Source organism: Melopsittacus undulatus, chromosome 2 (genome assembly GCF_012275295.1).
Source record: "Melopsittacus undulatus isolate bMelUnd1 chromosome 2, bMelUnd1.mat.Z, whole genome shotgun sequence".
In the NCBI taxonomy this organism is placed as follows: Eukaryota; Metazoa; Chordata; class Aves; order Psittaciformes; family Psittaculidae; genus Melopsittacus; species Melopsittacus undulatus.
This window is the reverse complement of record NC_047528.1, coordinates 60,906,247-60,932,081: the sequence shown is the minus strand read 5'-3', so window position 1 is coordinate 60,932,081 and position 25,835 is coordinate 60,906,247. Positions and strand designations below refer to the sequence as shown.

Genomic DNA, 25,835 nt, shown 5'->3' with positions numbered 1-25,835 from the left:
GATCCACATGGGGATTCATGAGCTATCAGGAAGAGTCAAAGAATGAAGACACAGTCACAGCAAATAAGTCTGTCAGCACAGAAAGCAAATAAAATGGCAAAAAGAGGAAAAATAGAAATTAGTATTTTGATTCACTAGCAGGTGTGTCAGATTGGCTAATAAGAGTCCTTGGATAAATGAAGGCCTTCCCACCTCAGAACCTGGCCACTGAGAACTCAAGGAGCTATGAGACAGATGTAGCAGGATGAAAAGTAGTATTTTGTATTTTCCAGCTTATGAAAAACACTATAAAAAAAACCCAAAACACTTCAGATTTTACAGTTTCAGACCCTTTGATACCTACTTCATGGCAAAAGCAAAAGTAAACATTGTGTTAAAGTTAAAAGGACCATTAATCAAGAAAGATGGGCTGCTGGAACATAAGAATGACAGCAAGGCTTCAACACAGGTACTTGTTTTCATCCCTTGTCTCAGATAGATAAAGTGCCATAAAAAGTTATAGGGAATCTTCCATGATACGTACTAATATGTCAGGTTTTTTTTATACCTTGCCCCAATAAAGTGGACTAAAATTATATTACAATAACCAAACATCCATGTTATGCTAAAAGTGTAACTGCAAATACATATAGAATCATAGAATCATAAAATAGTTAGGGTTGGAAAGGACCTTAAGATCATCAATTTCCAACCCCCCTGCCACGGGCAGGGACACCTCACACTAAACCGTATCACCCAAGGCTTCATCCAGCCTGGCCTTGAACACTGCCAGAGATGGAGTATACACAACCTCCCTGGGCAACCCATTCCAGTGCCTCACCACCCTAACAGTAAAGAATTTCTTCCTTATATCCAATCTAAACCTCTGCTGTTTAAGTTTCAACCCGTTACCCCTTGTCCAGTCACTATAGTCCCTAATGAATAGTCCCTCACCAGCATCCTTATAGGCCCCCTTCAAATACTGAAAGGCTGCTATGAGCATGAAAATACACAACTACACTGTGATACAGTGTAGAAATTACATTTTAGACCAATAATTTTACTTTGCTGACTAAAATAATTTTTGTATTTAATGAAAAATCTTTGACTACAGAAAAACTGCTAGTTCTTGAGTCTGAAGTACTTCACACTGAAGCCTGGCCTGTTTCACTTCAGGAAATCTGAACATTAAATGCCAATACTTAACTGGAAGTCACAGAAGAAAATATGACACTTGTAGCATTAAGTTTTTAATTATAAGCCCCACAGTCACACAGGTGAAAAAGGCAACAAAGGAAAAGAATTACACAGAATACATTCAACATTCATGCTAAAGCAGCAAACAGACCTGTCCTGTGTAGTAGACAGACAAGTCACTGCTGCTGTTTCAGAGGTGTATGTTTTACTTCTTTTTTTCAGTGAACCAATGACTTTAAAAATACCACACTTTAGAGGCTTGTAAAAAGTGTGTACGTGTATTACTCAGTTAATCCTTTGCATTGACAAAGCAACTGTGTGAAGAGAGGGAGCGTGGTCCCTATGGTAGTGTACACTGTGGCTTACAGCTTTCTTATGACACTACTGTAAGACTGATCGATCTTAGTATTTACACCATGTTTGGTGTAGTCAGCTTCCCAGAAGCATATTTACATCATGTTTGTGGTGTAGTCAGCTTCCCAGAAAAAGTTTTCAAGTGATCTTTCAGTTATACAATAGATAAAGAATTGAAATTAATAACTGGGAGAATGTAGTACATGCTTTGTCACCAGCTTAATGTATGCCAAATTAAGAGTCAAATGATGGAAACCCACTGAAATTGGTCCTTAAATGAATATATATTTATGAAGTAGCATGTCTAAAACTTAATGAAATTCTGTTTATTTACTGAGAAGGCATTCCACACAGACAGAATGAAAACTCAGAAGTCACAATACTGCTATATTAGACTGGCTATTCAATGTAACAACACTGTGAACAGTTCCATGTGAAGTACTATTTTTAAGCCTTCACAGTCTTACTGATGTCAGACAGATCAGTAAACAGTTTAAAAAAAAAAAGTGAATTTATTTTTTACTTCATCTTGTATGATTATTTTTGTAGAAATAGTCCACCTATACTTTTTAATCATCCTTAAGGCAAGCATTATTTCTCTGGTGTTAAGTACAGAGTAGTAGTTTGAATTCATAGAAAAATAGTAAATTCTTGAAAGTAGAACACCATAACAAAAATGCTAAAACAAATGTATTGTACTTCAACAAAATGAGCTATCAACATTTATGGTCATGTGCTATGGTCTGACATTGATGTTTCTAACATCATGTCACTTTCATTCATTTCAATCTCAAATGTTTCTTCCAGTGGGCGGCTGGTATCTGTACTTTTTCTTTGATGTGATGTCTCTAAAGTTACTATGCCACTTTCATCCAGAGTTTGTCTTTCTATGTCGAATTCTCTGAAATCCCAGGGAGGTGAAATGATGTTCTTTAATGTCTTCATTGTATGTACATCAAAGTCGTAACATCTTAATTTGTCTTTGATCTCTGTTCCTAGGAAAACAGTCAAACCATTAGTTTATTCTAAATGAGCATTCCCAAAAATGTATGCCAAAGAAGCTATCATCCAGAAACTACTGTTTTTCTGCTTTCAGACCAACAGGGAGCTCTCACTGCTTAATGACTGAAGTTGATAGAGCTGTTCTGAAAAAATCCAGCAGCCCCCTTTCTGAAGAAAAGCACAATGTATGAGGTACAACTCTGATTCAGACTTCTGTTATGAGAAGTAATTGCCAATTTGCTCCCCAATCCTCTAAGAGGCATTCTTTCTGACTTAAGTTGCACACAGCACGATTTGAATTAACACACATCACATCTGCACAGTTCATCCAGATGTGTTAACTGACTACATATTGATAATATTGAGGAGAAACATACACTTCGATTGTGCAAAAAATCTTCAGGAAAAGCAATAGATCACACAGATGGCTTTTACTGGCTTCAGCCACATTAACATGCTGGACAGTACATCAACTGCGTTCATTACATATAAATCACTAATTTCAGGGAAGCACAAGTAGTTTTTTGGGGGGAGAGAAAGCTTTCAAAGAATATTTCCAACTGTGGCAATATGACAAATTACTGTTAGGAAGTGGTTTTTTTTTTTCTTACCACATGTATAGCTGTGTTTTTGGAGGCAGAGTAATTTATCCTGTCTCCACAGAGCAGAGTTTTGACACAATGAAAATGCTTTGCCCATACGTCTTTACAGCAGTGTTAGCGTTAGTGCTCCAATTTTTAAATCCACATTCCTATTTTATTTCACCCCCTCCTTTAGTTTCTAAGTTGTCACAAATCAGTATTTCCTATAAAAGAAACCCATCACCACCTTCCATGGCAAAGTAATTCCTTTCTTTATTCTGTTAATAATTTACTGTCATGGTGCTTACAAAAACCAGCGGTCAGCTGCAATTGCTGATAAGTTTTGACTCAATTAGAAATTAAAACCCAACCAACTAACCAACAAAAAAAACCCCACCAAACAAAAACATACTCTACTTTGTAAGTTAACTAGGTAATGGTAGACAGTCTTTCTTGACTAAAAGTAAGACTCCTCTTAAAGGACTTGATGACATTAGAAGTCACATAAGTGAAAGACTTACCAATGTAGGCTTCAGAATCACCAATATACATTTCTATGCAATGTCCAAGCATTGTGACTGAAAATGTGTCATCCCTCCTAAGACCAAGGGCCTATTAAAAACACAGTTGAAAGTATTCAGTACCAAATAATACCATTTACATCTTCAGTCCACAACGGTGCTAAGTTTGTTTTTTTGTTGCTCAACAATGCTATCACAGCAGTGGCTTCATTGTACAAGCAAAACATTGCACAAAGAAAGTAATATTATTCTGTGAACTGTCTGAAACAGTAATAAAGCAAAGCACAAAACAAAACCAGCAACAAATATAGAATCATAGAATCACAGAATGGTTTGGGTTGGAAAGGACCTTAAAGATCATCTACTTCAAACCCCCTACCATGGGCAGGGATACCTTCCACTACACCAGGTTGCTCAAAGCCCTGTCCAACCAGGCCTTAAACAATTCCATATCCCTGGGAAGTGTCCAAGACAAGGTATGTATGTGTGTACAGAGAGAGAATCATTTACAAACCATGAAGCATAACATACGTTGCACTTTAAAACATCTACTTTAAGGCACAGGTTGGAAGTATTTTAAGTTATTTCAGCTGCATGAGAAGTTTATGCACATAAAATGTATATGACAATTAGGTATTCAGTTGATTTGTAACAAAGAAGGATCCAAGTACTAAGTTTTCCAAAATGGCCAGCTTTTACGTCATCAGTTTTTATTTTTATAAAAAGGTAAGTAACAGAATCTGTGACCAGCACTTTAATTTAAACTCATTACATACCGTATGAAAATAGTCGATGGCACTTTCAAAATTGCCCATTAGACTGTGTATGTAGCCGATGGCAGAGTAAGTAGAAGCGTTCTGAGGAATTAATACTAGAGCCTGACGATGGTATTCCAGTGCTTCTTCATATTTCCTGTTCAATACAGAAGATCTGTTAGCAAGCTGCAGGGTGAAAGGTGTCTTTCTAGTATGGTACTGGTACTTTCCTTATCTCACTGGCACACGGCCCTACAAGAACTTCAAAATCATTGCTTCATACTCTGAACATAACAGAATGCACTAAAGACTAGTGGATATCGACATTTTTCCTCCTCAATATAATTGAGAAATCGTTGTTTCCTTATGCAGCAAAACAGCTGCCTGCAGCCAGGCCCCATTTGGAGATGATCTTAGCAATCTGGTATGGTAAGTTGCTTTAGAAGTTTAATGCAGCTCACTGTAACATTAGCTTTCCTTCTGTAGCTTTCATTTCCTTCCCCTGGGGAGCAGAGGAGCAACACAAGACTAAATCATTCATTCTGCAAAGTGAGAGAAGCTCTTTTGGCAGAAATTTCACAACCTTTGTGCTGCATGCACTCATACTTTTGTCACTTCTATTTTGCTAGTCTCTATAAGAAGAAAGGTTTACACATACCCATGTTAATTCTTCCCAATAACAGCTATCCTTTCTTTGAAAATTATCCATTAATGAGACTGCTTATAGCATTTGTTATTTTATAAAACAAGCATTAAATGTACATTATGGCATTACTCTGAGAAACTGACACATTTGACAGACATATCTGACTTCTTAAAGGTAGCAATTGTCTATACAGAAGAAATTTTAATGTCTATAGTTAGACTAAAATTATGCAAATAGCAACACATGAAGTTCTCAGACAGCATTAAGTAACAATCGAGGAAGAAAATATGCAACTCTTTGCTTGCAGCAAACCTTTCACACGATTTGAATGTTATTTACTTGTCCAATTAACTACCACTGTATTTTAATATGCTGCTTTCAAATTTCAACCACAGAATACTAGTGAGTAGACATATATCCAGTACGGTTTTTGATATAACAATATCATATTACAAACACTAATAAATTAGTTACTAAAGAATTTTTTAAGCTCTCAAAGCACATGTACAGCTGCCTGAATTCTGTTTGCTTGAAAGATGCTTTACAATGATATAGAAATACATTAGGTTGCTGAACCTGAACAAATAACACAAGGCAAGTTGTCCTAATTGTGATGTAAGCAGTTAGCAACTTATTGTGAAAATTAAAAAAAAAAACCCAAAAAAAACCCAAAATGAGAGGAATAATAACTGAAACAAATATTTGAAAAAAAACCCAAAACCCTGCAATTACACTCATGAATAGATTCCAGCAGCAGTGCCTTTTGTTTGATCTTGGCAGAAGAGGTAACTATTACACATCCGTATTTCATCATGAAAATGAAGACTAATTGGCAACTCAAACACAAAGCAATTACTACCAAAACATAAGTACAGCTTGTATCTACCATAATCACATTCTCATTAGGAGATTTGAAACAAAAATTACAGTATGCACCAATTTGACAAAACCATGACACTAAGAAGAAAGATGTGGTATCAATTAAATAAAACACTAGCTAAAATCAGATAAAGGTAATTAAGAATAAAACAGTTCTGTATGTTAAAACTGTTACATCTTGTGCATGCACTATGCACTTTCTTTTTCTCTTCATTAAATGTAAACATGAAACAGTTCTGTTCTCACAAGCCATAAAGTAATACTTCGTTGCTGTGTTTATGTCACTGAGTCTTCTGCTTCAATAAAACCTCCCCAAGCTCTGATCCAAACAATTAATCAGCACAAAACCATTTTCTGTTAATTAAATCACTGGACATACTCAGGTGTGTCAGGCCTGGTACAGCAGTCAGTTAGAATTCACACCCAAACAAGGATCTAAAAGCTCTATCAAATAATAACCAAGAGTTAAGGAAAGGCTTTTACATTAAGTACTTTAAGTTGCATATAGTAAACTGGATATAAGGGGCAATTAACATTTATCTTCAGAAGCTGATTTAGGGAATTTTGTTCCTATAGAGTACTTCAACTCTGCTCTCATGTGGTATGGAATCTTGATATAAATAAGAAGCAGGCCTAGAGAAAACATTTCTGCAGTATTTGAGCTAAATGAAGCTCTAGTACTCTCTGCTTACTTGAGTTTTCTGCAGACATGTCCTAAGTTGTTCAATAAAGGCTCCCACTTATCCACTGTCACCTGCAAAATAACACAGCAATTCAAGTTATTGCAGCTTCCTAGACTGTAAGTGAATGTTATGCTGAATTTATTTTTATTTCATATAGAAACATACTTTTTGCCTTTTTCCTGTAGCACTGAAGATAAAGTGTGATGGTTCTCATCTAAAAACCCAACATACTCCATCACAAATAAATGGTCAAGCTTTTAAAGTCAAATTTATACTTTATTGCTTCTATCCTAAAATAAACACAGCATGTTTTGTCACAAGATATTGCAAAATTTCCCAGAGTTTTACACATTAAGGATTGTGAATGTTATTAGAAAAAATACCTCATTTCCGATAGCTTTGATTTTTTCCAGTGCATCAAGAAACCACTTTTCTGCAGTCTTCCAGCTAAAAATTGAGGGTAGAGGAAACAAAAGTAAATTAGTGAAGAGTTTTAATTAGTGGCATAAGAAAACTGTATTACAAGGAACAGTTCTTTAACATTATTTGTCTGTATGAGTGAAATTAGATGTAAAAACTAATTTATGTTTGAATAGACTGTGCAAATGCTCTTAAGAGCTGACAAGTCAAAGTTAAAACTGAGAATGTTCACTAAATACATCTTACATCCCTTAGGGTTTTTTTTTCCAGAATATTTCAGGAGATTTGGAAACTTCCAAGATGACAAAATATTTTGCTGTACAAAATTTTATAGCATGTACCTACACTGCACACTTGTGTGTGCAGACAGGTGACAGATGCCTTTTTCAAGGCATGCAACTACACATCGAAAGGCACACACAAGCTGACAATCACAGAATGGGTTGGAAACAACCTTAAAGATCATCAAATTCCACCCCCCTGCCATGGGCAGGGACACCTCACACTAGACCAGGTTGCTCAAAGCCCTGTCCAACCTGGCCCTGAACACTGCCAGGGATGGCGCAGCCACAGCTTCTCTGGGCAACCTGTGCCAGTGACTCACCACCCTCACAGTAAAGAACTTAATATCTAATCTAAATCTACCCTCTGTTAAAGCCATTCCCCTTGTCCTGTCACTACATGCCCCTGCAAAAAGTCCCTCTCCAGATTTCTCATAGGCCTCTTTAGATACTGGAAGGTACTAGGTACTGGTAATCAATCTTTGCATGTTCCTCAAGCATTAAATTCTTTTGTCATTAAAACTTAAACAACAAATAACAATGTAGAAATCAAGGGTTTAGGATAAGCACCATCTAAACTAGAACCAAAAGAAACTATAGCCCAATGTAAGTACTTTAGCAGATATACTGGCACATTACACTTCAGGAAAATCCGTATTTAAGATTGTATTTAATTGTATTTTGCAAGCTTACTCTCCATTTTGAAATGCAACCACTCCAACTTCATGCATAACAAAAGGATCTTCAGGTGCAATACTTAAAGCTTGGCTGAAAAACCTTTCAGCTAACTTTGAGTTGTTGGTCAAACCATATTCCAGTCCAATATAGAGCATTGGCAAATGACACCTACAATAAAAACCAAACACAAAACAAAAAAACAAACCACAATAAAACAAACATCCACTTATCAGAAATGGCATCACAAGCTACAAGGAAATGCTGTGTTTGCATATCTTTATGTACATCCAAGTAAAAGCTGTTTTAAGTGGACTGTTAACCTAAGGTGCAATTTTAAAGATTTTACATCTTTGTTAGTTATTAACTCTGATGAAAAATCTGAACTCCAATACATAATTGTAACCTGTATCTAGAATCATGTTTTCTCAATACTTTAGTTCTGAGCATTTTTTTTTCCTAGTTTCCCTCACATATTTAATTTATAAATAGGATATGGAAGAAGTAGTAACCAAAGGGATTACATTTACCATTAACTACAATGAAAACCAGTAGTTTTATATGCAGCATGCCCAAAATTAGTCTGCAACTCATTTTACAACCTTCTCCACAGCATGAAACAGCTGTTCAAGATATTACTATACAGCAGTTTATGACCTGGTATGACAAATATGATTCACAAATTTCAGAAAGCTTTCAGGCAGAACACAAGCTGCCTGAATATAAAGCTTTACTTTAGAGCTTATAAAAATCACAACAGTAATCACAAATAATGCAGTTAAATACAGATGATGAAATTATTTGGGTTTTTTTTCCTCCTTTGTTCTCTACCAGATAACTGCTGCAAATGTATTCCTACTGTTTAAAGGGATAGAGATGAATATTAGACACTATCTATAGATTGATTTTTGTATTCCTAAATATGACATTTTTGACATACCCTTTCATAAGCTGTGCAGCTGTGAAGTATGCAGCCATTGCTTGGTCATGCTCGCTCTCAACTGCAAATGAATGTCCATAAGCTATCCACGCAGGCCCGTAGGTTCGCTCAAGTGTAGTAGCTTTGCTAACAAGAGCAAGTCACAAGCAAACACATCTGAAATTAAACTTCATCTGCTTCAGGTGACTACTTACATAGCAATGATAGGCCACATAGTTAGGTATCTATTAGAATAATCTGTTATGACCAGTGGTAAACAAAGTTAATTTTAAAAGTTCAAACTACTTAGCACTTGAAAGTATCAAGTATTTTCAAGAATTCACTGTATTATTTCTGTTGCTGTTCAGGGACAGCAGGAATTATTTGACAGTACCGAACATAATAATCTAATAGGTGAACTGGGCAAGTTACAAAAAGCATTTCTAGCTGTACATTTCAAAATAAATATATTCTATCACATAGATGTAAATATATAAATATCACATCAGAAGACCTACAGGAAAGAGTGTCAGTCTGACTGACTAGCCCAAGGCTGCTTGTGCAGAGAAGGAATGACAGCCAAATGTCAGAATTTTCTAATTCTTCCCTTTAAGACCTGAAGCTGGGCAACCACCTGAGTATCCTTAAGCTAAGAACTGAGGCTTTATTACCCAGCTGTAGTTAGCTTGGCAGCATGAGCAAATGCAGGGACTACTCCTGTCCGTAACAGGAACTTGACTGCCAAAAGAGATTCCATGTAAGTATCTCCTTTTAAAAGTATCTAGACAGATGAGATCTAAATTACTGTAACAAGAAAAAGGTATCAACAAAGGGACTATTTCAGTAGTAACCAATTTATTGAGGTTACCGTTTATTTTATGAGTTTTGAATCAATGCTGAGCATTAAATATTTATTTAGCAAGTGAGCAACAGATTCGCTAGGGAAAAACAGAAAAAACCCCAAAAAATTTACCTGAGGTATCTTCTGGCATGTTCATTTTTGTGGCCAACCATGAGGTAGTAGCATCCTACTGCAAACCATGACACCTGTGCATTAAAATTGAAACAGAGTATTATTAGACATATCACACTGATTTTAGTGAAATATTGCCATAAGTGACACAAAACAAAGAAACAGATTATAATTCGAACCCTTAGAAACTTTTCATTGAAATCACAGCCAGCTCTTTGAATTATTTATTACAGACAAGCTAAAACTGTTGGCATGTGCATCTCTAACCAGGTTTGTTCAGCCCCATGAAGAGGGCCCTAAGTGGAAAGCTTACTGCCATTTTCAATTATCTAATGGTAGGGAACACAGACAGCAGAGGCAGACTCTTCTCTGAGGTGCAGTGATAGGGTGGGAGGCAATGGGTACAAGTTGCAAAACTGAGAATTCAGACTGAGAAAAAGGAAAATAATTTTCACTGTGAAGGTGATTAAACAGTGGAAAAAGTTGCCCAGGGAGCCACAATTTATGTAATTCTGTGACATTTGTTTTAAATTATTATTCAAAGTGAGTACTTCACATGAGTGTATTTTACATGTACTTTGTTTTAAAGAAAGAACCCTGGCATAAGAAAATTTCAATGCACAGAAAATAAATGGAGTAAACCCTTTTTACTAGCTCCACCCACAAACAGATTTTGAATTTTGTTGCTCAGACTGACTGTTGCATTACAACTTTTATCCACTTTCACCTAGAAAAAAGCTAGCTGGCAATGAAGGCTTAGAACAACTTACAGGATTATTTGGGTACAAATCCACCAGTTTGTGAGAAAGATAGAAAAGCTCTACATAGTGGGAAAAAAAGAGAAAAGAAAATTAAAATGTGCTAAAACATTAAGATATTTCAAGCCCTTTAGCTTTCTATATAAAATCTCTACACTACTTAATGCTATTAATACAAAATTGAACAAAAGCATTTTCTGTTGCATGGTAATGCTTCAAGCTGCTTCAGTTAACTAAAACCAAATAAACCAACCCCATTAAGTCTTTACAGCACATAAATAAGCAGCTATACATCCCACCCCTTTACGAATTCCACAACAGCTTAGGTCATGGGTATATATTAAAAGAAATGCATGCAGTATTACTGTTGAATATATCTCGTCAAGACAAAACAGTACTGAAGTTCTTACATTCAAAAGGTATAACATACTGGCTAGATCAAATTCAAAGTAGAATCCTGTGCATTAGAATGCTGAATATAGGACAAAAGCAAATGAATTATTATATTGTTTGGAATAATTCTCCATGAATACTTTTCTAATTAAATAATAACTCTAGTTATTAGAATAACTTACTACAGATTTTGTATTAACAGCAGAAGCAATCAGATACAGGATTACAAATCTGCTGCCTATGCAATTTCATAAGAAACAGCATTATGGGACAGTCTTACTTTAGTCCCTGGGAAGGTTATGGAGTGAATCCTCCTAGGGACTATCACAAGACAAATGAAGCACACAACTGGGAAAAGCCAGCACGGATTCACCAGAAGCAAATCGTGCTTGACAAACGTGACTGCCTTCTATGGCAAAGTAACCTGCTCAGTTGATGCAGAGCAAGTGGTGGACACTGTCTACCTGGATTTCTCCAAGGCTTTCGATATAGTTTCCCGCAGTCTCTGCCTAGAAGCTGTGATGTGTCACAGTCTTGACAAGGAGTCTGTGTGGCAGGTGAGGAACTGGCTGACCTGCTGCATCCAGAGGGTGGTGGTAAATAGCTCCTTGTCAAACTAGTCGCTAGTGGGGCTCTCCAGAGATCAGATTGGGCCCAAAACTGTTCAGTGTCTTCACTGAACTGCATGCTGAGATCAATCATACCCTGATGAAGTTTGCCAATAATACCAAACTGAGTGAGGAAGTGGATGCTTTGAAAGGGAGAGTCATCCTGCAGGAAGACTTGTATAGGCTGGAGAAGCGGGCTAGCAAGAACCTTATGAAGTTCAACAAGAATAAAAGTAACCTCTTGCACCTACGTAAACACAATCCAGGAGTGCAGCGCAGGCTGGGATCTACCCAGCTAGCAAGAAGCTCTGTGAAAGGGACCTCACTGTTCTGGTGGACAGCAAACTCAGTATTAATGAACAGTGTGCTCCTGCAGCAAAGAAAGCCAATGGGAAGCTGGATTCCATCAACAAGGGCTTCATCAGCAGAGATAAAGATGTCATTGTCCTAGCCAGTGTTTGCCAGGCCACACCTGGAATACCGTGTTCAGATTTGGTCCCTGTTACGCAGAAAAGGATGTGGACAAGCTGGAGAGGGTCCAGAGAAAGGCCAAAAACATGAGCATAGGCTGAGAAAAGTGGGTCTGTTCAGCCTTGAGAAAAGAAGGCTCAGGGGACTTTATCACCATGTTCCAGTATTCAAAAGGTGGCTACAAAGAAGATGGAGGCTCTCTTTTTACAAGGAGTCACAAGGGGAAAGAGGAGGGGCAACAGCTACAAATTACTGCTGAGGAGATTACAGCTGGACACAAGAGGAAAATTCTTTTACAGTGGGAACAATCAGCCATTGGGATAATCCCCCAGGAAAGCGGTAGATTTCCCAACATTGGACGCTTTTGAGGTTTGTCTGGACAGGGTGGTGGGACATCTTGTCCACACTGTGCTCTTGCCAAGAAAGGTTGAACCAGATGATCACTGGGGTCCCTTCCAACCCGGTATTCTATGATTCTATGATAAAATTTCTGTTCCTTCAGAGTACAGTGCTCTTAAATTGATGACCTTGTCCTGGAGTACTTTGCATAAATTCTTGGCTTCAGAAAAAACTGAACATGAAAATTGGCTTACAAAATACCAACTTATTTATAAGATGATTCTCAAGGCAGATGTGGAAGGAAGAAAAAAACAGTACTGGCCACATTTTCACATGTCGTTAACTGTAACTGAAAAGTACATTTGCTAAAATTGAAAAGTACTAGTACACCTAATGACCTATTTGTGTACATACCATCCTTTGAAATACTGTAAATCATATGAGCTCCTTTATTTTCCAATTGGTTTTAAAGCCATTCAAGCTCCTCACATGATTTGGATGATTTTATGCATTCTGAAGTAAGAAAAAGCTATGCCAGCTCTAAGTAAGCTATTCTTGTAATTCCAACAAAGGTGCTGCATGATTATCAACTTCTTTGAACTAAAAAGAGGTCTTCACAACAATAATCTAGAATTTTTTCTAATATGGAATAAGCACATCTAACTAAGCATACACACTGCTAAAAAGGTTTTTCTAGTATATTTTATTGTTGAGAAAAAAAAGTACACCTAGATACTCTATAAAGATCACCACAAACCAGAAATCAAACAACAAAAATTCTCTGTTGCCCAGAGAAGCTGTGGCTGCCCCATCCCTGGCAATGTTCAAAGCCAGGCTGGACGGGGCTCTGAGCAACCTGGTCTAGCGGAACATGTCCCTGCTCATGGCAGGGGGTTGGGTCCCTTCCAATCCAAACCATTCTACGATATGACGCAGTGTAGCTCACTAATTGTCTGGCAACATAGCCCAGTGGTTAAAAGATAGCGACACTCAAAGGCTCTGCACTACTGCTCCCCTCAACCAGCTCTGAAAGTCCTTTCTTTTCCAGGTACCCCTGTTCTCCTGAAACTGCAGGCAGCAGTTAAAATATATGCAATTTTTTAAATGGTATCTAAGGCAGTTTCTTGCAATCCTTAATTACTTTTTAAAATTGAAGATTCACAATCTTCTTTTGACCCATATTAAATGTTACGTTTCTTACCATTTGCTTTGTTAAGCTCCACAAGCGTTCCTATATGCACAGGTAAACAATTTGCATGGAAAGGATCCTTTTCCATTACTCTAAAAAAAACCCAAACAAATGAACAAAAAAATTAAAAAATCTGCAATGCACATTTCCAAAATTTTAATGTGTTATAAGCAAACTGTTTTTATAGTATGTAATTTTCCAGTTAATTACCACTTCAGGCATTGGGAAACTACTTGTGACTAGAAAGTAACTATTAACTAAAGTAACTAATAAAAGCTATCTTAAGACCAGAAAAATAACTATTAATACAGCTTAACAAAAGAGAGTAACAGAATTCTCTGGCAAGCTGAATATACAATCAGAAAAACAGAATACAATGTGCATTTGTTTGCAGGTTACTTTGAATTTAACCAGCAAATAGCAAACAACAACAGTTCTGTTCATCTTTTCCATGCATTTGACAGAAACTTTCAAGCAGTAGTCCTCAACTTTCTGAGCTTAACACTAAGCAGTATGCCTTAGGAAATGTATTTATCTCAGTTCTAATTTTTATTTCCTGTGGCATTTAGAAATGGAAGACAGTCTCACAGACAAGCATGTAGGCATGTGCCCTTTCTAGAAGCATTTGGTGAACTAAGCAGAAAAAAAAGATGCCTTGAACTCTCAAAGAATCTCTTAAATCAGAGGTAGAATATCATGACTCTATTCTCTGAGAAATACACCTTGGAATAGTTAAAAGTTTAGTTGACATTTTTAAATAGTTCAAAGTACTTCAAATAAAAAGTATAAAAGAACATATGAACAAGTATATTAAATCCTCTCTTCAAGGGAGTCTAAAACTTTGAAGTTATATGGATTTTTCAGACTCTCATTTCCAAGTTCTGGCTTTTGGGATAGCCTTCTCTAGGAGATATTTACTCTTGCCACTTTCTGCTAGATAGGATGTGGCATTTAAGTTTCAGAAACAAAGATGCAATAGTATAATTTTATTTACTTAATTGGAGTAATTTATTTCAACAGGATCACGATTTTACTCAGATGCTTAAATTCACCCTAGCAGTCAGCACTGCCTACAGCCCTCACAAAAATCTTGCCTCTATTGGTCTCTTTGGGATATTTTACATAGTCGTGACTTGTTGCAACTCAGAAAAAGCTGTACTAGTAAAAATGAAAATAACTCAAATCCCTTCTATTTTATTACACTAATATTCTGAGACTATGCATTACATAAACAAAACCACAGTTTTCTTAAAAAGGTATTGTCAGGCCAGCAGGAAAAATAGCTCCACAACCATATGTTCAGATTTACAGTAGTTCAGAAGCAATCCATGTTGTTGTTCTGACCCATCTGGCAACCAAGCTGCAGTGTATACCTGGGCTACTTAACAACTGAAACATAAAACTTGGCATATTAAAATGAACATAACTTTCAATCAGCCAGAGAAATTATACTTCCTAACTAACCAACTGATCCAAACCTCTTCATTCTCTAGGCCAAACAAGAAGCAGGTAGAGAGTACACAGAACTGAAGGTACAAGAGTAAGGATGGATGAAGGGAAGTGCAGCACACTGCTGACTACCTGGAGCTTTAGTTTGAATACTTCTGTTACATACCACAAAAATGTGTCTTGCCAAACACAAACTACACATTTTAACTACCTGAAACTTTCTGTCAAATTGCAATGTATATCAGTGCACTAAACAGCAATATTCGCTGTAAATCCAGGCCTAACTATTATACTTCACCACATGAGAAAAAAACCCTGGAAGTTGCTTTGTATACTCACACTGAAGTAAGCTTGTAACACATTTTGAAGTCACAGTTATAATAATGTCTTTCAGCTAAGGATACTACCACATCCAGGTTTTCCTGAAGACCATCTACTGATTCAGGAATCAGTGTTTCACTGGGTTTATTATACTGAAAGACAAAAGAACAACATATGAAACAACCACCGATCTAAAATCAGAAGGCATATAAGTATTAATATTTGTAGTTCTAGAAGAACATTTAAGAAGTATTAACCTTCTCAAAATTCTTAGTTTTAAACTGAAAGTCCATAAAACATACATTGTGTAAAATGCTTCTTTATAATGCACTAGAAAACTCATTTAGAATGTGAAAGATGCTTGCCAGCATCAGTAGTGTAAGTGTAGGCTGGAGAAATGAATACTGAGCAATTTACTGCTGACTCTCAGTGCTCTCATTATCTTTGGAAAAAGGTAGTCTGTTGGTATATCCTAGTATTTTCAGGTATCTGACACATTGCCTACATCATTGATGTTCTTTTTCCTCACTTAGAAGTTTTCCAAGCTAAAAATCAGAATTTCAAGTGGTCGCAAACACCAGAAAGTAAGCACACTAAACTGTTATACTACCCCCCATAAAGTGATATCTATTGCATCATAAATTTTGAAGTAACCAAAACTACAATTTATTACAATGCTTACAATAAACTGAATCCCAAGAAAATTTATACCTCAAGTCAAGACTTCCAGTCAATTCTCCAGCTTTTCAGTCACTTTGGAGCTTACCTTTTTCAATTTATTCTCAAATAAAAAGTGAAGCAATTCTTGTTCTTCTTCTGTACACTGTCTACTAAGAGGTAGAGATTCAAGAAGCTCTTTTTCTATCGGAATTAAAAAAGAATTTAAGCGATCATATTAGATTGCAAGATCCAACATTTTAAGGACATAAGAAATGCAAATAATTTTGATGCTCATCCTGAATCAAGAAAGGTTACAGTACAGATACATTAAACCAGATAATGCTAGTAATTATGGAAATAAATTATTTAATTCTTAGTTTTTCCTTCTACACTTTTATGTTAAATTTAATTAAGATTATGTTAAATTTAATTTTCAATTTACTCTACAGGTCAAATTTTATCACTCGAAATGCTATATTAACCACTGCCTCCTACAACTAAGCAAACACCAGTAGGGTTTTGTGATTTCAAAGCCTCTGAAATCAAGAACACAGGAAAAAAATTTAGGCTGAGCAGAGAGCACAGGAGCTTTCAGAGCTAACAAACAGGACAGCTAAGTTAATTTGTTTCTTTTAATTTTTAGCACTACAAGACTGGAAAATACAATTCAAATGTAAATTTGAGTGGCTTATAATTTCTATTAATTTAATAAATTTTCTATTTATTTTTATTAATATTCTATACATTCTAAAGTCTGTTCCTTATAGTACTGCTTTAAATTTTATCCAGGAAAAAGGCATATTGAGAAATCAGCTAAATTTTACTGGTATTTGAAAGATACTGCTATCCAGACCTTCTTGTGCCGTCAGCATATGGTGCGATGTTAAAAGATCAAATGCTTCAAAGCAGTAAACATCAAGCTTCAAGGCCTCTTTGTAGCTGTATGTTGCTAGGGTTCTGTTATCCAAAGCATCATAGATCTTTCCTCGCAAAAGGCATATAGAGCTCTTGATCTGGTGGAAAAGCAGGGCTGGAGGTCAAAGACTGAATCAATGTTTGTAATTTGGTTTTGAGCACAAATCAAATGGGCTCCCTGAAAAGTAAAAAGCATTTCATGTATGACAGAACCTGGTTTTCTAGTGTTGTCTGTAAATAAAATATTGTCTCTATCATCCCAGAAAAGTCAAATGAATGCTCTGTCAGGTTATCTACTGCCAAACACATGCTTGAAATAAATACGATAGATATTTTCTACTTCTGGCATCCAGCTCTCTGATATTGAGTTGTATGCTAATTAGAATAAATTCTCTTCATACTCAATATAGGAAAATAGTCACTTCCAAAGGGGATTCACTTCTTTGTTGACTGTGAAACCACGTGTTTCATGCAAGACAAGAATGACTGCAGTACAGATGCATAAGGTCAAATGGACTCAATTACTTTGAGAAGAAAAATATATCCTTCTTTTCAATCCAAGACATAGATGCTTTAAGAAATAAAAGTAGTGAAAGATCATTATTACCACAGTTAAGTTTGTGCTATGATGTCTAATAACTATGATCTTTCAAAACTCCCTAGATGAGTGTTCAAGTTAGTCAGAAGACCACAGAAATGACTTGGAGGAAGTTAACACATCAGGTATCTTGTATCATTAGACTAACTAGACAGACCAACTCTCTCAGAAACTCACACATCAGAAACAGGATAGCTGCACTAATGACTAACCAACTCCAGGGGATTGCTGAAGTGGTAATATTGTTACCAGCTCAGAGAGCAGTCATTCCTACTCTGGAGCTAGTGTCTGTGCAGACTAACCAAATTAAGATTGAAAAAGCTACAGTCCTAAAGAGATCTGAAATTTCTTGTAGCAGCACCCACTTCAGCAGTTTTCTCCTTTGGCAAACCAAACCCATGCTTGCATTAATGAACTACATTATCACAAGCATTTCTGAAGGTAAGGGCTGATGAAGCTGGGTTTTTTGGCTGGGTTATTTTGCAGTCAAAATAGATCACAGATTAGTTCAATAATCAGCCACCCAAACACCTGGGCCAGAGTACCAAGAATGAACAGCGAAAGCTGAAGACTTCTCCCTTTGCTTGCAGTTATAGCTTAAATGTTCACATTAAGGTGCACCACAGTAACTGTTTAATCCACTTCTCCCTTAAGCCCATCAATACCAGAATTCAAAAATCAGTTCACACGGATGATTTAACCCATTTTGCTACTTCAGTCTTACAGGTAAAAGGGCATCTGTGAATCACCTTCACTATAGTTTCAGCTAATAAACTTCAGTTTGTAAAGAATATGAGAATGATTCATGTCAAGAACTTAGGAATCGTTGCTACCAATGTACCTGTGATCAGTGTACCATGTGTGGAATGTACAAAAATTACTTTAATTATAATAAATGTTGTTCTCAATGTAATGAAGGGAAAGAAGAAGAAACAAGGGAATAGACTAGTCTCTTTTTAAATCATTTTTGACTGTTAAAATAAGGGTGCTTAATGGCTTTGTTTTACTGCTTGAGTACTTTAAGGAAGGGATTGGGTAACCCAGAGATACATCCTGTTACAGGGGTTTATGAAACCTATGTATTGAACAAATAACCATATAAGGAATGGAACCTATGGTGGTTACGCTTGTGATAGACATCTTCTTGCCTTATTCTTTTTGTGTTACTGAGAAAGATTGATAAACTTTTGTAAGAAGTTTTTCAGCCAGAGACAAGACCCCAGCAATCAAGGGAAATCAATAGAAAGGAATCATGTTGACATAAAGGAGAAGAAATGATTGGCTGAGACCCAGGACAACAAAAGTATAAGAGACTGAACTCCAAAGACCCCAGCGTGCATCCTTGGTGGAGCAGAGCCTCCCCAGCACACCCAGCGCTGCTTACTTATTGCCTCTCAATATTAATCAGTTGTAAATAAAATTAATTGGATTAGATTGTAGCTAAGATGAAATTTTTGTAACAGTTCATAACTCCAAACACTCTTCACGTACTCTTCGGCCTGTACATGATACCAATCCCTTTTAACTGTGTGCCTATAGAGAATTTTTTCATCAAGCTTCAAAAACCTCACCTTCACATCTCATAATTTTCAAGCGTGATCAAAAAATGTCCCACTGAGAATAACACTTGAGTGATTAAGGAAGTATTTAATTAAAAATAACTGGAGGAGAAGAAAATTTGCTTTATCACTCTGAATCTGCAGCCCAGCTGAAAGAAACCTTAGGTTACATTATCAAGTCTGAAACTGCAGCATAGAGCTTAAAGACCTTAAAAACCAATGTTAGATCATGAACTTCCTACAAAGTGTCTGTAACAATTTAGGGGAAATTGTTGAAAAGCGCTCTTTATCTCTGCAAACCAAGCTTTTTACATATGGCCAAGTGTCCTGGGTTCAGCAGTAGCAGTCATTTTTTACTCCTTCTTAGTAGCTGGTGCAGTGTTGTGTTTTTTGACTTTCAGCCTGGGAACAGTGCTGATAACACCGATGTTTTTAGTTACTGCTCAAATGTTTAGTCTGACCAAGGACTTTGTGAGTCTCATGCTCTGCAAGGGAGGAGGGGAAGCTGGGAGGAAACAGAGACAGGACTTATCATTATTATTATTGGTGGTACCAGTAGTGGTTTGTGTTATACTTTAGTTACTGGACTGTTCTTATCTCAACCCGTGGGAATTACATTCTTTCTATTCTCCTCCCACAGTCTCCGGCGGGGGGAAGAAGGTGGGGGGCAGTGAGCAAGAGGGCTGCATGGCTCTGCTTTACAGCCTGGGCTTAAACCAGCTACATGACTTCTGACTGAAAAGAGAACAATACACCATTTTTAAAAAATGTGTTATCCAAAAAAGCTAGCTTAAACAGAGAGTTTCAGATTCATACAGCTGTAAAATCACTTTCTGACTTCACATATCTTGTTTCTCAGTGATTTGTTTAAAAATGTCACTTACAGAGGACTGTGACATCTCCCAGTCTGTGGTAGAGTCTTTCAATCCACTTTCATCCTTCAAGTACTTTTCAAAAAGCCTTTTGTTGATTGGCTCTTCCATATCAAGAATATCCAGAGCTTGTTGATGTTCTTTTGCAGCATACTAGCCAAACATGTGCATGGAAAAAAACAAGGTTGGGATTTGAAACGTCCGTAAAAAAAGCACCAATAGTCACAGTGTCACATTTCAAAGGCACAGATTATAACAACCAGTGCTCATCAGCAGGTTTTTCATGCATACATATTCTTATTTGGACATGTGTCATTTCGCAACTGCAGTCAACTATTTTACTAGTCATTTATAATATACAGAAAGTAATAAAATTAACACCTACAGAAAAATCTATTATTCAATTTTCTGCACCTACAGAAGCAGACAGGCTTCTAAAAATAGTTTATACAATCACCTTATTCTACAAGCAGCACATTGTTCTATTTAAAATATCTACATTTGATCTACAAATTAAGACATAAGAGAAAAATGGTTCATGATCTTTTCCCACAAAATATTAAGGGAGTATTTGAGGAGGGCCATGAGGATGATCAGGGGACTGGAGCACCTCCTGTATGAAGACAGGCTGAGAAAGTTGGGGCTGTTCAGCCTGGAGAAGAGAAGGCTGCGTGGAGACCTCATAGCAGCCTTCCAGTATCTGAAGGGGGCCTACAGGGATGCTGGGGAGGGACTATTCATTAGGGACTGTAGTGACAGGACAAGGGATAACGGGTTGAAACTTAAACAGCAGAGGTTTAGACTGGATATAAGGAAGAAATTCTTTACTGTAAGGGTGGTGAGGCCCTGGAATGGGTTGCCCAGGGAGGTAGTGAACACTCCATCCCTGGCAGTGTTCAAGGCCAGGTTGAACAGAGCCTTGGGTGCCATGGTTTAGTGTGAGGTGTCCCTGCCCATGGCAGGGGGGTTGGAACTAGATTATCTTAAGGTCCTTTCCAACTCTAACTATTCTATGATTCTATAATTCTATTTCCTTTCCTGGAAAAAAGGTCAGTTGGATTTTTGCAGAATAGTAATACAACGGGTGGTTTAGTGACCATGCTGAAGGTTTAGGAATGAAATTAACTGTCACAAAATCTAAACCTGTTATTCCAATGAACATAGATATCCACATTGCCTGTCAGGCACTTAATCTTCCCAAGATGCATCTTTTATTTAGTTAGATTTGTTTCCACTAGTGGTTAAAATACGTACTTACATGACACCTAGCTGCAAGGTAGCGACATGCTTCATATAACTGAAAGAGAAGTTTCATATGTATTAGTTATAAAGAACATGTTTACTTACACTGCTAAATTCCATTCTGCTCTCTCCTTTTTCAGTTTTATGGCTTCTTCAACCCTTTCACCTCCAAAAATCTTTCCTGACCAAAACAACTACGTCTGTAACACTTACTATTAAACTCTCAAAGGTCACTTCCTTCAGTCTTGCCTTCATCACTCATGAGCAGAGCTGAAAGACAATTTAAACAACTATACCTGAAGTGACACTCCACCTTCCTATACTTGCTGCAGTTACGTCCTTGGACCCCATCTCTTTTCTGTGACCCTCTCTGGGGACAATAGTTTCAATCTGGCTAACTGACCACTGGGCTGTACTTGTTTTTAAATTACTCTTCCCATAAATATTCTCTGATAGTGAATAAGTCGCTGTAGTTAGCAAAAGAGGTTTAAAAGTGGAATACGAGTAATAAGTTGTTGACTGAAATAGCTTACCTTATCCAATTTACGTGATCGAAGGGCATGAGCTGCCCTATGATACTGAGCTGTCAGGTAAAGACATTGGGCCAACCAGTAGATATCTTGTGGTTCCTCTAAAATAAAAGAGCAAATTATAAATCTTTAAACATAAAAAATACTCACTTTTGCTTCACTAGAAAAGTATTTTTCCCCTATTCTAGCATCCTAGAGTTACAAAGTTTGGGGGGGTTTTGGGGTGTGTGTATACATATATATCTGTATGCACACTTTCTAATATCTATCAGTGAGAGATTAAAATTAAAAAGTAATTAGATTTTAACTTTAAAGAAATGGGATAGCGAGTGCACTGGACAGTGAATACAAAGAACCTCATACTAGAGGTTTGCCATGAGAAGGAGACAACAGTGATACAGATGTAAAAAAAGCAGCAGTTGTGGGTTACCCTGCCCTTGGACATAGGGCAGGAAAGAAAAACAACCCAGAACTGTGTCTCAAAAATATCAGTAATAACTTAACAACAACAAAATTGAAAGCATTAGACTTTTGCAGATTGAAGTTATGACTGCAGAAGCACAGCTTAGTACTCTCCTTCTTTAATGGCAACTAAAGCTGTTGTGGGATTGAGCACCTAGAATCATTTAAAGAAGTGTAAATGCAGCATGGCAGTAGGCAGACATAGGCTACTGTCATCAACTCACTCTGTAAACCTGCATTCTACTTGTCATCCAGAACAACAGTCAATCCTGTAGGAAACCACCACTGTCACTCGTAGCTCTGGGGATTTTTCATTTGTTTCTTAAGGTACGCAAATCTTAAGGTTTGGCCAAACATTCATGTTAACACAAAAGTTCAAAAGGGAAGGAATATTGGCCCTGCTCTATTGGGAAAAATGGCATTCCAAGGATCACAGAAAAGCCCTCACATAGAAAAGACTCAAAACTTCAACATTTAGCCAAACAGCTTTAAAAGACCCCCCCCAGAAAAGAACACTGTCAGAAAGAAGTTAATCAAAACCAATGAAAAAAGCAACTACTTACCATGAGACAGTGAAGCTACTTTGTCTGCCCAAAACAGGGCACTTTGATACTGCTGCTGTAAAAGTATGATAGAAATAATTAGTATTTACTTGGAGTTAGCTTTCCTGAATTATTCTGAAATACACTGTACATAATTCACATTTATGTTATGCATATAGTCTCTAATGAACTGTGATTCACATCTGAGATTTTCAGAAGTTCAAAAAATAATTTAAAAGGTCCAGTTCTATAACTTCTAAAGAATATCAAAAAGTAACTTGAGGTGGGATTATTTATTTTAAATTAAATGCAGATACCTTTGGCCAAGAGGTATGTACTACATACGTATGGCAACAGATCATGAGTCAATCTGCAACCACTGAAAAAGTAGCAAGAATCTTCCCCTTCCAGATAAAATAAATGCTACATTTAAAAAAAGAGAATACTAGATGTAATAAAGGACACATAAATTACTCCAGGAAACTTCAGCAGCACCATCTCTAATTAAGATATATTAATTCGTCAGACAAGATACTTTCACCTCACACCAATCATAGTCCCTGTGTGAATTTCCCCTTACTCTTGGATACACAATTTCACTGGAACTCTGCAGTTCAGGAGAAGTGGGTGAAATAGAGAAGACTGGTGACTACTAGAGATCCTACAGAAGTAGAGTTTGCAGGTATATCCCACTAACTCAGCTAAAGTTGCCATCCAATTTGGGGTGCTAGGCAAAACCTCATAGAATTGGCTGGGTTTATTCTCTTAGAAGATTGGCAGGTGGCTTCTGTTGCTCTTTTTTTATCCTTCTCCATGCTATGGGGCACAAGATGCTTCCCAGGAGCTGATGGACATTTAACAGATACCCTTTGACTGCAAGGACCTGCAACACTAGAAAAGCCTGGATCACTTCTGCTCTTTCCTCACAGCATTACAGGTGTGGAGTTTGCTTACAATCTTAGAGACTGCTTTATGCTTTTGGAGGAGCAGTTTGGCAGCCTTTCCAAAACGCACAGTGATGGTATTCCAGTATTCAAAAGCATTACACTCCATGACCTAAGCAGTCTCTTTTATCCTGTGTTCCCACATTCCCTAGTCATGCAGATTAAGAGCAAATTTGCCAAGAGAATAGTTTAATCTGCACTCCCCCCAACCCCCCCCCCAAAAAAAAAAAGAAATCCACAAAAAATCCACAAGCAAACTGAGGTTTAAACAACTCCGTCACCACAAGAGAACAGCACAGTCCAGGCCTACAAGGCACTATATGGCTTCTGTTGAGTAGTTTTACAGTACTGTAAACAGACTACATTTATATTGTAAAGCAGCAGCCTCATGTTCCTCCTGATGCCCCTTCCCCAGAACTGCACAATACAGCTGCCTTACACAGCGGCTTGTTGAAGTAGTTTAATTCAAATGAATACAGCAAAACAGAAGAGTAAAATACACCAAATTCACTTAGGTCCCTAATCAATCTTTCTGACAGACTTGCTGGCCATGCACACAAATGTCTGTACTAACTGAAGAAAAGGATTTCTCTCACTAGAGATAACAGTACCAAGTCTCTGAACTAGAAACAGAGCAGCGTAGCTTCATACTATACTTAATCTAATTTATTAATGCGTATTTCCGGGTGTGTTTTTGTTTGTTTGCCCTGCAGCAACATAAATGCTGAATCCATCAGAAAATAAAAACAAGCCTGCCCTTCTAATAGCAGTCTGCACCTTCCCAGGGCATCTCCACGTACGATGGACAGCTATAATGGCCAGGTAAGCAAGGCCGAACCTGCACAGCCAGCGAGAGAGGGATCCCGCAAAGCGGCCCTACCGCTTTCACAGCGGGTTTTCCTCTTCCTGCGAGCGAGGAAGCTGCCCTGGACCACACACACACCCGCTGGAATATGCCACCCGCTCCAGCCCCCAGCCGCTTCCGGCCCACCGCGCTCTGCTCCCGACCCCGTTTCCTTCCCTGCCAGGGGAAACGGGGCATTAATTCAAACTTAACCGTCTCGCCGCGGCTACAGAGCCTGGAGCTTGCTTATCCCTCCCTGCAGGAGCGCCGGGGAACGCCAGCGGGCCAGCTGCCCCTTCCCCAGCACCTCCTCCCCGGCTCACCTGGTCGATGTACTGCCGCACCCGCTTCCTCAGCCGCTCCAGGTTCATCCTCCCGCAGGGGCTGAGGGGAAGCTGACGTGAGGTAGCCCAAGCGCCGAGCCCGCTGCTCTACAAGCTGGCCGCCCGCCTGGCGAGGCGTCCTGCCCGCCGGTACCACGCTCAAACCCGCCCCCGTCCTTCCCTTCCTGCTTCCCTTCGCTCCCTCCGAGAAACAGCGCCCCGAGCGCATCGTTCCGGGAGCGCGCCCCTTCCCCCACCCCCGCCCCAGGAACTTCGTTCCGAGACGTTTCTCTGCAGTGCAGCCCACGATGAATTTGTTATGGGGCTCTTCACGCAGTTCTGAGGAGAAAGGTTGTGTCTTTGTCTCTATAAGGGTCCCTATAAACCCCACTGCCTTGATCTTCAGCTACTGTGGCCTGGAGGTGAAAATATTCCCTCAAGACTTTGCAGCAATGGTGGATGGCATGTCAGGACGCTTTCTATGAGTCTTTCATTGTCCAGTCATTTTTGGTATCCCACAAGTTATGGAATCATTATCCACTAGGATACTGCTGAAAAAATGCCAGCTTTTACTACTGAGAAACAGATGTGTGAGCCATTAAAATGCCTGATTTGAAATAGTTTCGATGGTGGACGATACATTTTGAAGCGGGTATGCCTGTTACAAGACTAGCAATGGTGTTTGGTGGAGAAGGAAAAGCTGTGACAGAGTCACAGCGTGGATAAGCCGAGAAATACGGCAACTGGTTGTGACTGACTGTTGGTTTAAAATCTCTTTGAAATCAGTACAGTTAATAGCATAGGTATTTGTCAGTTTGTGGATCTTTCCATGTGCAATAAAATATGTTTGAATGAGAGTCTGATACCAATTAGAAACTGTTGAGTGGTGGAGTCCACAATCTGCTTCTAAGTGGTGTGTTTCTCTCTTAGACCAGGTGTAATGATAACTCA

The 25,835-nt window shown here is 38.0% G+C and overlaps 1 protein-coding gene across 1 annotated transcript; it reads right to left on the bottom strand.

Annotated features, from left to right (window-relative positions):
- Window positions 1–1,213: 1,213 nt before the first annotated feature.
- On the bottom strand, window positions 1,214–25,043 carry CDC16 (cell division cycle 16). The gene is made up of 18 exons (XM_005151346.3): window positions 24,885–25,043; window positions 22,795–22,849; window positions 21,773–21,870; window positions 21,256–21,294; window positions 20,010–20,150; window positions 16,907–17,066; window positions 16,160–16,254; window positions 15,412–15,545; window positions 13,636–13,715; window positions 10,636–10,685; window positions 9,866–9,939; window positions 8,914–9,039; window positions 7,992–8,144; window positions 6,981–7,044; window positions 6,607–6,668; window positions 4,411–4,546; window positions 3,635–3,725; window positions 1,214–2,525 (listed from the first exon to the last, which is right to left on the bottom strand). Exons 1-18 carry the CDS (start codon window positions 24,930–24,932, stop codon window positions 2,260–2,262), a joined length of 1,872 nt encoding a protein of 623 aa, XP_005151403.1. The 5' UTR covers window positions 24,933–25,043; the 3' UTR covers window positions 1,214–2,259.
- Between the last annotated feature and the right edge of the window lie 792 nt (window positions 25,044–25,835).